This window comes from Scyliorhinus torazame, unplaced genomic scaffold (genome assembly GCF_047496885.1).
Source record: "Scyliorhinus torazame isolate Kashiwa2021f unplaced genomic scaffold, sScyTor2.1 scaffold_399, whole genome shotgun sequence".
NCBI lineage: Eukaryota > Metazoa > Chordata > Chondrichthyes > Carcharhiniformes > Scyliorhinidae > Scyliorhinus > Scyliorhinus torazame.
In genome coordinates, this window is record NW_027308126.1 from 131,109 (window position 1) to 143,362 (window position 12,254).

Sequence of the window (12,254 nt, forward strand, 5' to 3'; positions counted from 1 at the left end):
GCACCGTCTGAATCTGGAATGCACTGTCTGAATCTGGAATGCACTGTCTGAATCTGGAATGCACTGTCTGAATCTGGAATGCACTGTCGTAGGAATCTGGAATGCACTGTCTGTGGGAATCTGGAATGCACTGTCTGTGGGAATCTGGAATGCACTGTCTGAATTTGGAATGCACTGTGGGAATCTGGAATGCACTGTCTGTCCCCTCAAGCCTGCTCCGCCATTCAATTAGATCATGGCTGATCTTTTGTGGACTCAGCTCCACTTTCCGGCCCGAACACCATAACCCTTAATCCCTTTATTCTTCAAAAAACTATCTATCTTGATCATAAAAACATTTAATGAAGGAGCCTCCAACTGCTTCACTCCACAAGGAATTCCATAGATTCACAACCCTTTGGGTGAAGAGGTTCCCCCGAAACTCAGTCCTAATTGTACTTCCCCTTATTTTGAGGTGATACCCCCTAGTTCTGCTTTCACCCGCCAGTGGAAACAACCTGCCCGCATCTATCCTATCTATTCCCTTCATAATCTTATATGTTTCTATAAGATCCCCCCGCATCCTTCTAAATTCCAACGTGTAGAATCATAGAATCATAGAAGTTTACAGCATGGAAACAGGCCCTTCGGCCCAACCAGTCCATGCCGCCCAGTTTTTTACCATTAAGCTAGTCCCAGTTGCCCGCACTTGGCCCATAACCCTCTATACCCATCTTACCCATGTAACCATCTAAATGCTTTTTGAAAGACACAATTGTACCCGCTTCTACTACTACCTCTGGCAGCCCATTCCAGACACTCACTACCCTCTGAGTGAAGAAATTGCCCCTCTGGGCCCTTCTGAATCTCTCCCCTCTCACCTTAAACCTATGCCCTCTAGTTTTAGACTCCCCTACCTTTGGGAAAAGATGTTGACTATCTACCTTATCTATGCCCCTCATTATTTTATAGACCTCTATAAGATCACCCCTAAGCCTCCTACGCTCCAGGGAAAAAAGTCCCAGTCTATCCAGCCTCTCCTTATAACTCAAACCATCAAGTCCCGGCAACATCCTAGTAAATCTTTTCTGCACTCTTTCTAGTTTAATAATATCCTTTCTATAATAGGGTGACCAGAACTGCACACAGTATTCCAAGTGTGGCCGTACCAATGTCTTGTACAACTTCAACAAGACGTCCCAACTCCTATATTCAATGTTCTGACCAATGAAACCAAGCATGCCGAATGCCTTCTTCACCACCCTGTCCACCTGCGACTCCACCTTCAAGGAGCTATGAACCTGTACTCCTAGATCTCTTTGTTCTATAACTCTCCCCAACGCCATACCATTAACTGAGTAGGTCCTGGCCTGATTCGATCTGCCAAAATGCATCACCTCACATTTATCTAAATTAAACTCCATCTGCCATTCGTCGGCCCACTGGCCTAATTGATCAAGATCCCGTTGCAATCCTAGATAACCTTCTTCACTATCCACTGTGCCACCAATCTTGGTGTCATCTGCAAACATACTAACCATGCCTCCTAAATTCTCATCCAAATCATTAATATAAATCACAAATAACAGTGGACCCAGCACCGATCCCTGAGGCACACCACTGGTCACAGGCCTCCAGTTTGAAAAACAACCCTCTACAACCACCCTCTGCCTTCTGTCGTCCAGCCAATTTTGAATCCAATTGGCAACCTCACCCTGGATCCCGTGAGCTTTAACCTTCTGCAACAACCTACCATGCGGTACCTTGTCAAAGGCTTTGCTAAAGTCCATGTAGACAACATCTACTGCACTACCCTCATCTACCTTCTTGGTCACTCCCTCAAAAAACTCAATCAAATTTGTGAGACATGATTTTCCACGCACAAAGCCATGCTGACTGCCCCGAATCAGTCCTTGCCTCTCTAAATGCTTGTAGATCCTGTCTCTCAGAATACCTTCTAGCAACTTACCTACTACAGACGTTAGGCTCACCGGTCTGTAGTTCCCAGGCTTTTCCCTGCTGCCCTTCTTAAACAAGGGTACAACATTCGCCACTCTCCAATCTTCAGGCACCTCACCTGTGGCTGCCGATGATTCAAATATCTCGGTTAGGGGACCCGCAATTTCCTCCCTAGCCTCCCACAACATCCTGGGATACATTTCATCAGGTCCCGGGGATTTATCTACCTTGATGCGCTTTAAGACTTCCAGCACCTCCTCGTCTGTAATATGCACACTTCTCAAGACATCACTATTTATTTCCCTTAGTTTCCTAACATCCATGCCTTTCTCCACCGTGAATACCGATGAGAAATATTCATTCAGGATCTCACCCAACTCTTGTGGCTCTGCACATAGATGCCCTTGTTGATCCTTAAGAGGCCCTACTCTGTCCCTAGTTACTCTTTTCCCCTTTATGTATCTGTAGAATCTCTTTGGATTCTCCCTTGCATTATTTGCCAAAGCAATTTCATGTCCCCTTTTTGCCCTCCTGATTTCCCTCTTAACTCTATTTCGACAATCTCTATACTCTTCAAGGGATCTACTTGATCCCAGTTGCTTATGTACGTCATATGCCTCCTTCTTCTTTTTGACCAGAGTCTCAATATCTCGAGTCATCCAGGGTTCCCTACTTCTACCAGCCTTGCCCTTCACTCTAAAGGGAATGTGCTTACCCTGCACCCTGGTTAACACATTTTTAAAAGCCTCCCATTTACCAGCCGTCCCTTTGTCTGCCAATAGTCTCCCCCAATCTACCTCTGCAAGTTCCTGTCTGATACCATCAAAATTGGCCTTGCCCCAATTAAGAATTTTAACTCTTGGGCCAGACCTATCATTCTCCATAGCTATCTTAAAACTAATGGAATTATGGTCACTTGTCCCAAAGTGATCCCTCACTAGCACTTCTATCACTTGCCCTTCCTTATTTCCCAAGACGAGGTCAAGTTTTGCCCCCTCTCTAGTCGGTCCATCCACATACTGAATGAGAAATTCCTCCTGAATACACTCAACAAATTTCCCTCCATCCAAGCCCCTAATGCTATGGCTGTCCCAGTCAATGTTGGGAAAGTTAAAGTCCCCTACTACTACCACCCTATTATTCTTGCAGCTATCTGTAATCTCCTTACATATTTGCTCCTCAATTTCCCGCTGATTATTTGGGGGCCTGTAGTACAGTCCTACCAAGGTGATCTCTCCCTTCTTATTTTTCAGTTCCACCCATATAGACTCAGTGTACAGTCCCAGTCTACTCAACCTCTCCTCGTAATCCAACCCCTTCAGCTCTGGGATTAACCTAGTGAATCTCCTCTGCACACCCTCCAGCACCAGTGCGTCCTTTCTCAGGTAAGGAGACCAAAACTGAACACAATACTCCAGGTGTGGCCTCACTAACACCTTATACAATTGCAGCATAACCTCTCTAGTCTTAAACTCCATCCCTCTAGCAATGAAGGACACAATTCCATTCGCCTTCTTAATCTCCTGTTGCACCTGTAAACCAACTTTTTGCGACTCATGCGCTAGCACACCCAGGTCTCTCTGCACAGCAGCACGTTTTAATATTTTATCATTTAAATAATAATCCCTTTGCTGTTATTCCTCCCAAAATGGATAACCTCACATTTGTCAACATTGTATTCCATCTGCCAGACACTAGCCCATTCACCTAACCTATCCAAATCCCTCTGCAGACTTCCGGTATCCTCTGCACTTTTTGCTTTACCACTCATCTTAGTGTCGTCTACAAACTTGGACACATTGCCCTTGGTCCCCAACTCCAAATCATCTATGTAAATTGTGAACAATTGTGGGCCCAACACTGATCCCTGAGGGACACCACTAGCTACTGATTGCCAACCAGAGAAACACCCATTAATCCCCACTCTTTGCTTTCTATTAATTAACCAATCCTCTATCCATGCTACTACTTTCCCCTTAATGCCATGCATCTTTGTCTTATGCAGCAACCTTTTGTGTGGCACCTTGTCAAAGGCTTTCTGGAAATCCAGATATACCACATCCATTGGGTCCCCGTTATCTACCGCACTGGTAATGTCCTCAAAAAATTCCACTAAATTAGTTAGGCACGACCTGCCCTTTATGAACCCATGCTGCGTCTGCCCAATGGGATAATTTCCATCCAGATGCCTCGCTATTTCTTCCTGGATGATAGATTCCAGCATCTTCCCTACTACCGAAGTTAAGCTCACTGGCCTAAAATTAAACAATGGTGTCACGTTTGCTAATTTCCAACCCGCCGGGACCACCCCAGAGTCTAGTGAATTTTGGTAAATTATCACTAGTGCATTTGCAATTTCCCTAGCCATCTCTTTTAGCACTCTGGAATGCATTCAATCAGGGCCAGGAGACTTGTCTACCTTTAGCCCCATTAGCTTGCCCATTACTATCTCCTTAATGATAATAATCATCTCAAGGTCCTCACCTGTCATAGCCTCATTTCTATCAGTCACTGGCATGTTAATGGTGTCTTCCACTGTGAAGACCGACCCAAAAAACCTGTTCAGTTCCTCAGTCATTTCCTCATCTCCCATTATTAAATCTCCCTTCTCATCCTCTAAAGGACCAATATTTACCATTGCCACTCTTTTTTGTTTTATATATCTGTAGAAACTTTTACTATCTGTTTTTATATTGTGAGCAAGTTTACTCTCAATCTATCTTACTCTTCTTTATAGCTTTTTTAGTAACTCTCTGTTGCCCCCTAAAGATTTCCCAGTCCTCTAGTCTCCCACTAATCTTTGCCACTTTGTATGTTTTTTCCTTCAATTTGATACTCTCCCTTATTTCCTTAGATATCCACGCTCGATTTTTCCCTCTTTCTACCGTCCTTCTTGTTTGTTGGTATAAACCTTTGCTGGGCACTGTGAAAAACGACTTGGAAGGTTCTCCACTGTTCCTCAACCGTTTCGCCATAAAGTCTTTGCTCCCAGTCTACCTTAGCTAGTTCTTCTCTCATCCCATTATAATCTCCTTTGTTTGAGCACAAAACACTAGTGTTTGATTTTACCTTCTCACCCTCCATCTGTATTTTAAATTCCATCATATTGTGATCGCTCCTTCCGAGAGGATCCCTAACTATGAGATCCTGAATCAATCCTGTCTCATTACACAGGACCAGATCTAGGACCACTTGTTCCCTCGTAGGTTCCATTACATACTGTTCTCGGAAACTATCGCGGATACATTCTATAAACTCCTCCTCAAGGCTGCCTTAACCGACCTGGTTAAACCAATCGACATGTAGATTAAAATCCCCCATGATAACTGCTGTACCATTTCTACATGCATCAGTTATTTCTTTGTTTATTGCCTGCCCCACCATAATGTTACTATTTGGCGGCCTATAGACTACTCATATCAGTGACTTTTTCGCCTTACTATTCCTGATTTCCACCCAAATGGATTCAACCTTATCCTCCATAGCACCAATGTCATCCCTTACTATTGCCCAGATGTCATCCTTAAATAACAGAGCTACACCACCTCCTTTACAATCCACTCTCGTCCTTCCGAATAGTTTGATACCCTTGGATATTTAACTCCCAGTCGTGACCATCCTTTAACCATGTTTCAGTAATGGCCACTAAATCATAGTCATTCACGATGATTTCCACCATCAACTCATTTACCTTATTCCGAATACTACGAGCATTCAGGTAAAGTACACTTATGTTGGCTTTTATACCTCTGTTTTGAATCTTAACACCTCGATCAGTAACCTCTCCTAAGTTATATTTCCTCTTAACTTTTCTCCTAATTTTCCTTGTCGTTGAACCCATATCTTCATGTAACAACCTGCCGCATCGCTTACCATTTATGTTTTTACTTCCCGTTTTATTCCTTTTAGTATTACTGGGCCTATTCACTGAGCTCCCCTCAGTCGCTGTACCTTGTACTGTCGCCCTTTTTGATTTTTGACTATGGCTTCTCTGCCTTACACTTTCCCCCTTACTGCCTTTTGTTTCTGTCCCTGTTTTACTACCTTCCAACTTCCTGCATCGGTTCCCATCCCCCTGCCACATTAGTTTAAACTCTCCCCAACAGCTCTAGCAAACACCCCCCTAGGACATCGGTTCCAGTCCTGCCCAGGTGCAGACTGTCCGGTTTGTACTGGTCCCACCTCCCCAGAACTGGTTCCAATGTCCCAGGAATTTGAATCCCTCCCTCTTGCACCATCTCTCGAGCCACGCATTCATCCCATCTATCCTGACATTCCTACTCTGACTAACCCGTGGCACTGGTAGCAATCCTGAGATTACTACCTTCGAGGTCCTACTTTTTAGTTTAGGAATGCACTGCCTGTGGGAATCTGGAATGCACTGTCTGTGGGAATCTGGAATGCACTGTCTGAATCTGGAATGCACTGTCTGTGGGAATCTGGAATGCACTGTCTGTGGGAATCTGGAATGCACTGTCTGTGGGAATCTGGAATGCACTGTCTGTGGGAACCTGGAATGCACTGTCTGTGGGAATCTGGAATGCACAGTCTGTGGGAATCTGGAATGCACTGTCTGAATCTGGAATGCACTGTCTGTGGGAATCTGGAATGCACTGTCTGTGGGAATCTGGAATGCACTGTCTGTGGGAACCTGGAATGCACTGTCTGTGGGAATCTGGAATGCACGGTCTCTGGGAATCTGGAATGCACGGTCTGTGGGAATCTGGAATGCACGGTCTGTGGGAATCTGGAATGCACTGTCTGTGGGAATCTGGAATGCACTGTCTGTGGGAATCTGGAATGCACTGTCTGTGGGAATCTGGAATGCATTGTCTGTGGGAACCTGGAATGCACTGTCTGTGGGAATCTGGAATGCACTGTCTGTGGGAATCTGGAATGCACTGTCTGTGGGAATCTGGAATGCACGGTCTGTGGGAATCTGGAATGCACTGTCCGTGGGAATCTGGAATGCACGGTCTGTGGGAATCTGGAATGCACTGTCTGTGGGAATCTGGAATGCACTGTCTGAAAGGGTAGTTGAGGCAGGAAACCTCACAATCTTTGAAAAGTACTTGGAGGAACATTTAAAATGCCATAATTTCAAGGCTATGGGTCAACTGCTGGGAAATGGGATTAGTGTAGATTTAGTGTTTTTTTGTCGGCGCTGGATTGATGGGCCGAAGGGCCTCTTCTGTACTGTATGATTCTACAATGCCAGATATTGTGAATCACTTGTTCCAGCACTGATCCCTGCAGTGCCCCACTAGTCTCTGCTTGTTATTTGGAAAATACCCCTTTATCCCTACTGTTTCCTGTCTGCCAACCAGTTTTCTATCCATCTCAATATACTACCCCATTCCCATGCACTTTAATTTTACATGCTAATCTCTCACGTGGGACCCTGTCGCAGACTCCACCATTCATTATGACCTTGTCTGATCTGCAACTTCACTTCATTTCCCGCCTGCACCTATTATTCCCGATTCTCCGAGAGGCCAAAACTCTCTCCCCCTCAACCTGAAATATATAACTCCCTGGAAGATTCACAACCCTTTGAGTGATGAAAGTTTCAGCTCAGTCCTCAATTATTGGCCCATCATCCTGAGAGTGTGCCCCAATGTTCCAGATTCACCAGCCAGGGGAATCAAACTCTGCGGCGAGATTATCAAGCCCCTTCACAATCTTTTATGTTCCAATGAGATCTCCTCTCACTCTTCCAGACTCCATAGAATACGCCCGATTTACTCAACCCTCTCACCCCAGGGATCAACCTAGTGAACCTTCGCTGTACCTGCCTCCAAGTTAAGAATATTGTTTTGTAAATAGGGAGTCCAAAACACCACACAGTATTCCAGCTGTGCTCTCACCAAAGTCTATACAACTGTAGGAAGACTTTATTTCCATACTGCAATTCTCTTGTAATCAAGGTCAACAATCCGTTTGACTTCTCAAATGCTTGCTGTATTTGCTTTGTTCCTCGGACCAGTACATCCAAGTTCCTTCAAACATCAACATTTACAAGTTTCCACCTTTAAAAAAATATTCTGCTTCTTTATTCTAATGACTAAAGTGAATAGCCAAACTCTTCCTCACATTATACTCCATCTGGCACCGTGTCGCCCATTCATGTAACCTGTCTCCTTGCAGCCTTTGTGTCCTCCTTACAACTTACATTGGCGATTTTCAGGGTGTCGGAAGATTTGGGAATCTAGGAGGAGAAAGAGGCAGACGCTCTGGCCTTTGTTTCCCTGCTAGCCCAGAGACAGACATTATTAGCTTGGAGGGACTCAAAGCCCCCGAAGTTGGAGACCTGGCTAACTGACATGGCTAGCTTTCTCTGTTTGGAGAAAATCATGTTCGCCTTGAGAGGGTCACTGTTAGGGTTCGCCCGGAGGTGGCAACTGGTTCGTCGACTTCTTTTAGTCTTTTAGCTATTTAAGAGGCACCTTAGCGAATCCTTTTGAAAATCCAAGTGCACTACATTAGCTACATTTAATCAAATCGTAATCGACAAATTTCTCTTCATAAAACCAAGTTGACTTTGTCTGATCATACTATGATTATGATTTTGTAAATGCATTGTTGAGACTTCCTCAACAATAGATCCCAACATTTTGCTGATGACTGATATTAGGCTAACTGGTCTGTTGTTCCATTTTCTCTCTCCCTCCTTTCTTGAATAGTGGTGTTACATTTGTTAACTTTCAACCGCTGTGACATTCCAGAATCTACAGAATTTTGGAAAATCATAACCAGTACATCCAGCATCTCTGCAACTAGCTGACTGGTAAAAACTGGGCGGCATGGACAAGTTGGACCGAAGGGCCTGTTTTCATGCAGGAAGCCTCTATGACTCGTCTCTTTTAGAACCAGAGGCTATAGACCAGCGGGTTCTGGGGATTTGCACAATTTTAGTCCCGAATTTTTCTTCAATACTTTTTTCTGCTGATACTAATTACTTAATGTCCTCACGCTTATTAGCCCCAAGGTTAGGCTCTACTTCTGTTGTGTTAGGAAAACATAAGTAATTTTAAGGGATTTCTATTTATATTTGTGTGGGTGAACATTGCAAATAAGGTGTGATTTTGGGTGGGTTTGGTTTGATGTTTTGGTGCCTGGAGGGGACCTGTGGCTGGATTCATGTTGGACAGGAGTGTTTGCTTGTGGGAGGGGTTGGTTTCAATTCCAGGTGGTGTTCTGTTGTGTTTGGAGGGAGCTGTGGTGTGACGTATAGATAGAAGTAAGCCATTGCTTACTAACAGGAGGACACCTCTCAGCTCTGCTCAATGCAGGAAAAGTTGTTTACTGGAGTAATGTGCAGGAAAGCAAGTTCCAGAGTAACCAAAGGAAGGTTCGTTCTAGAAACCTGGAAATGAAACAGTATACTGTTCATCGGCAGCAAACAAAGTTGAGAAGGAATTGGCTGGTAAAAAGCTAGATTTCTAAAGATTTCGAAAAGTAATCCTAAAGTTTGGAATGTTTTACTAGTCTGAAAAACAAATCTTGTGGGAAGATAGTATTGGATGGACATCAGAGTTTGTGTTAACAATGGAAGTCAGTTGAGACAAAGGAAACCTGAAGGTTGGTGTAAAATCCTGGAGTGGATTCGCTGTTAAAAGTGAAGCGGAAGCTTTGTTTATAAGTGTCATTTCAAAATTCTGGACTGGATTTTGGAATGCAAACCGCCAATAGAAAGCATTATAATAGTTTGGAAACTCTTACGTGATAATCATCTGGGGAGATTCTGAGGCGACATCCACAGACATTCACTTGGGGTTTCAGAAAATAATGCGTATTTGACCACAGGCATGTTGCATGCATCAAAGGGACTTTGTGGTCAATGAGACCATTGTGGCTTTAAATGTAACCAAAGAGAAAACGCTGGAAAATCTCAGAAGGTCTGGCAGCATCTGTAGGGAGAGAAAAGAGCTAACGGTTCGAGTCCAGATGACCCTGAGTCAAAGTTTTCACAAAGGGTCATCTGGACTCGAAACATTAGCTCTTTTCTCTCCCTACAGATGCTGCCAGACCTGCTGAGATTTTCCAGCATCCAATTTTTCCATGTTGGGTAAATTTTTTTCTTGTTAAAGCTAATTAGCGGTCCTGTGACTCTGTTGCTCCACGTTTGATTAAAACATTTAAACAATTTTTTAAAAATAAATAAATTTAGTGTATCCAATTTTTTTTCCCCCAATTAAGGGCCAATTTCCTCATGGCCAATCCACCTACCCTACACATCTTTTTGGGTTGTGGGGGTTAGACCCACACAGACACGGGGAGAACGTGCAAACTCCACACACGGACAGTGACCCGGGGCCGGGATCGAACCCAGGTCCTCAGTGCTGTGAGGCAACAGTGCTAACCACTGCATTACTGTGCTGCCCTTAAAGCATTTAAAAATTATGGTCTATTGAGCCAGTGTTCCATTCTTGGATTTTGCTGTCCAGTTATATCAACTGAGATCATAACAGTCGTATAATTTATATCTTCTCCTATTACAGCAGAGACAGAATATATTTTTTAATGTCTCTGCCATTTCCTCAATCGCTGTGATAATTTCTCCTGTGTCTATCTCCGAGGGGCCAATAGTTACTTAATATTAGGGCTGAGAAGAGGGGGAAGCATAAAAACAGAGCCTCCAGTCTCATTATTTGCAAGAATGAGTTTCAAAAATCAGATTTTACAAATTCCACACTCACCAGCTCTCCTTCTGGCCCCCCAAAGTCCAAATAAAGCATTCTGATCCCATCATCAGCTGACGTTTTCAACCTTTCGAATGGATACTGGAAGAGGGTGCTGGATGAGTCTATAGTCGAGCTGTTCTGCGACATCACAAAACCACTTTCATAATGGATGATCAGTTTGACGTCCAGTCCGTTCCAAGTACATCCTGTTTAAAACAAAATTGAAATGTTTACAGTAATTAATGCCATTGATCACACAGGGGATGACCGTCCATCTGACAGTGCCATTGATCACACAGGGGATGACCGTCCATCTGACAATGCCATTGATCACACAGGGGATGACCGTCCATCTGACAGTGCCATTGATCACACAGGGGATGACCGTCCATCTGACAGTGCCATTGATTACACAGGGGATGACCGTCCATCTGACAGTGCCATTGATCACACAGGAGATGACCGTCCATCTGACAGTGCCATTGATCACACAGGGGATGACCGTCCATCTGACAATGCCATTGATCACACAGGGGATGACCGTCCATCTGACAATGCCATTGATCACACAGGGGATAACCGTCCATCTGATAGTGCCAGTGATCACACAGGGGATGACCCGTCCATCTGACAATGCCATTGATCACACAGGGGATGACCGTCCATCTGACAATGCCATTGATCACACAGGGGATGACCGTCCATCTGACAGTGCCATTGATCACACAGGGGATGACCGTCCATCTGACAATGCCATTGATCACACAGGGGATGACCGTCCATCTGACAGTGCCATTGATCACACAGGGGATGACCGTCCATCTGACAATGCCATTGATTACACAGGGGATGACCGTCCATCTGACAGTGCCATTGATCACACAGGCGATGACCGTCCATCTGACAGTGCCATTGATCACACAGGGGATGACCGTCCATCTGACAGTGCCATTGATCACACAGGGGATGACCGTCCATCTGACAATGCCATTGATCACACAGGGGATAACCGTCCATCTGATAGTGCCAGTGATCACACAGGGGATGACCCGTCCATCTGACAATGCCATTGATCACACAGGGGATGACCGTCCATCTGACAATGCCATTGATCACACAGGGGATGACCGTCCATCTGACAATGCCATTGATCACACAGGGGATGACCGTCCATCTGACAGTGCCATTGATCACACAGGGGATGACCGTCCATCTGACAGTGCCATTGATTACACAGGGGATGACCGTCCATCTGACAGTGCCATTGATCACACAGGGGATGACCGTCCATCTGACAGTGCCATTGATCACACAGGGGATGACCGTCCATCTGACAGTGCCATTGATCACACAGGAGATGACCGTCCATCTGACAATGCCATTGATCACACAGGGGATAACCGTCCATCTGATAGTGCCAGTGATCACACAGGGGATGACCCGTCCATCTGACAATGCCATTGATCACACAGGGGATGACCGTCCATCTGACAATGCCATTGATCACACAGGGGATGACCGTCCATTGATCACACAGGGGAGATGCATGGATTCAACAGGTAAATAGCAATAACCACTCCACTGGTCCATTATTTATGTGGCGAGCTGTTGGGATACAGGAGGTCTGACCAG

General features: G+C 44.8%; 1 protein-coding gene across 1 annotated transcript in view; it reads right to left on the minus strand.

Annotated features, from left to right (window-relative positions):
* LOC140406274 (beta-2-syntrophin-like) overlaps positions 1–12,254 on the minus strand; it is a 111,318-nt gene that overhangs the window by 83,128 nt on the left and 15,936 nt on the right. The window contains exon 5 of the mRNA XM_072494384.1: positions 10,638–10,828. Within this exon, the coding sequence (XP_072350485.1) occupies positions 10,638–10,828 (191 nt within the window). The remainder of the gene's footprint in view (positions 1–10,637; positions 10,829–12,254) is intronic.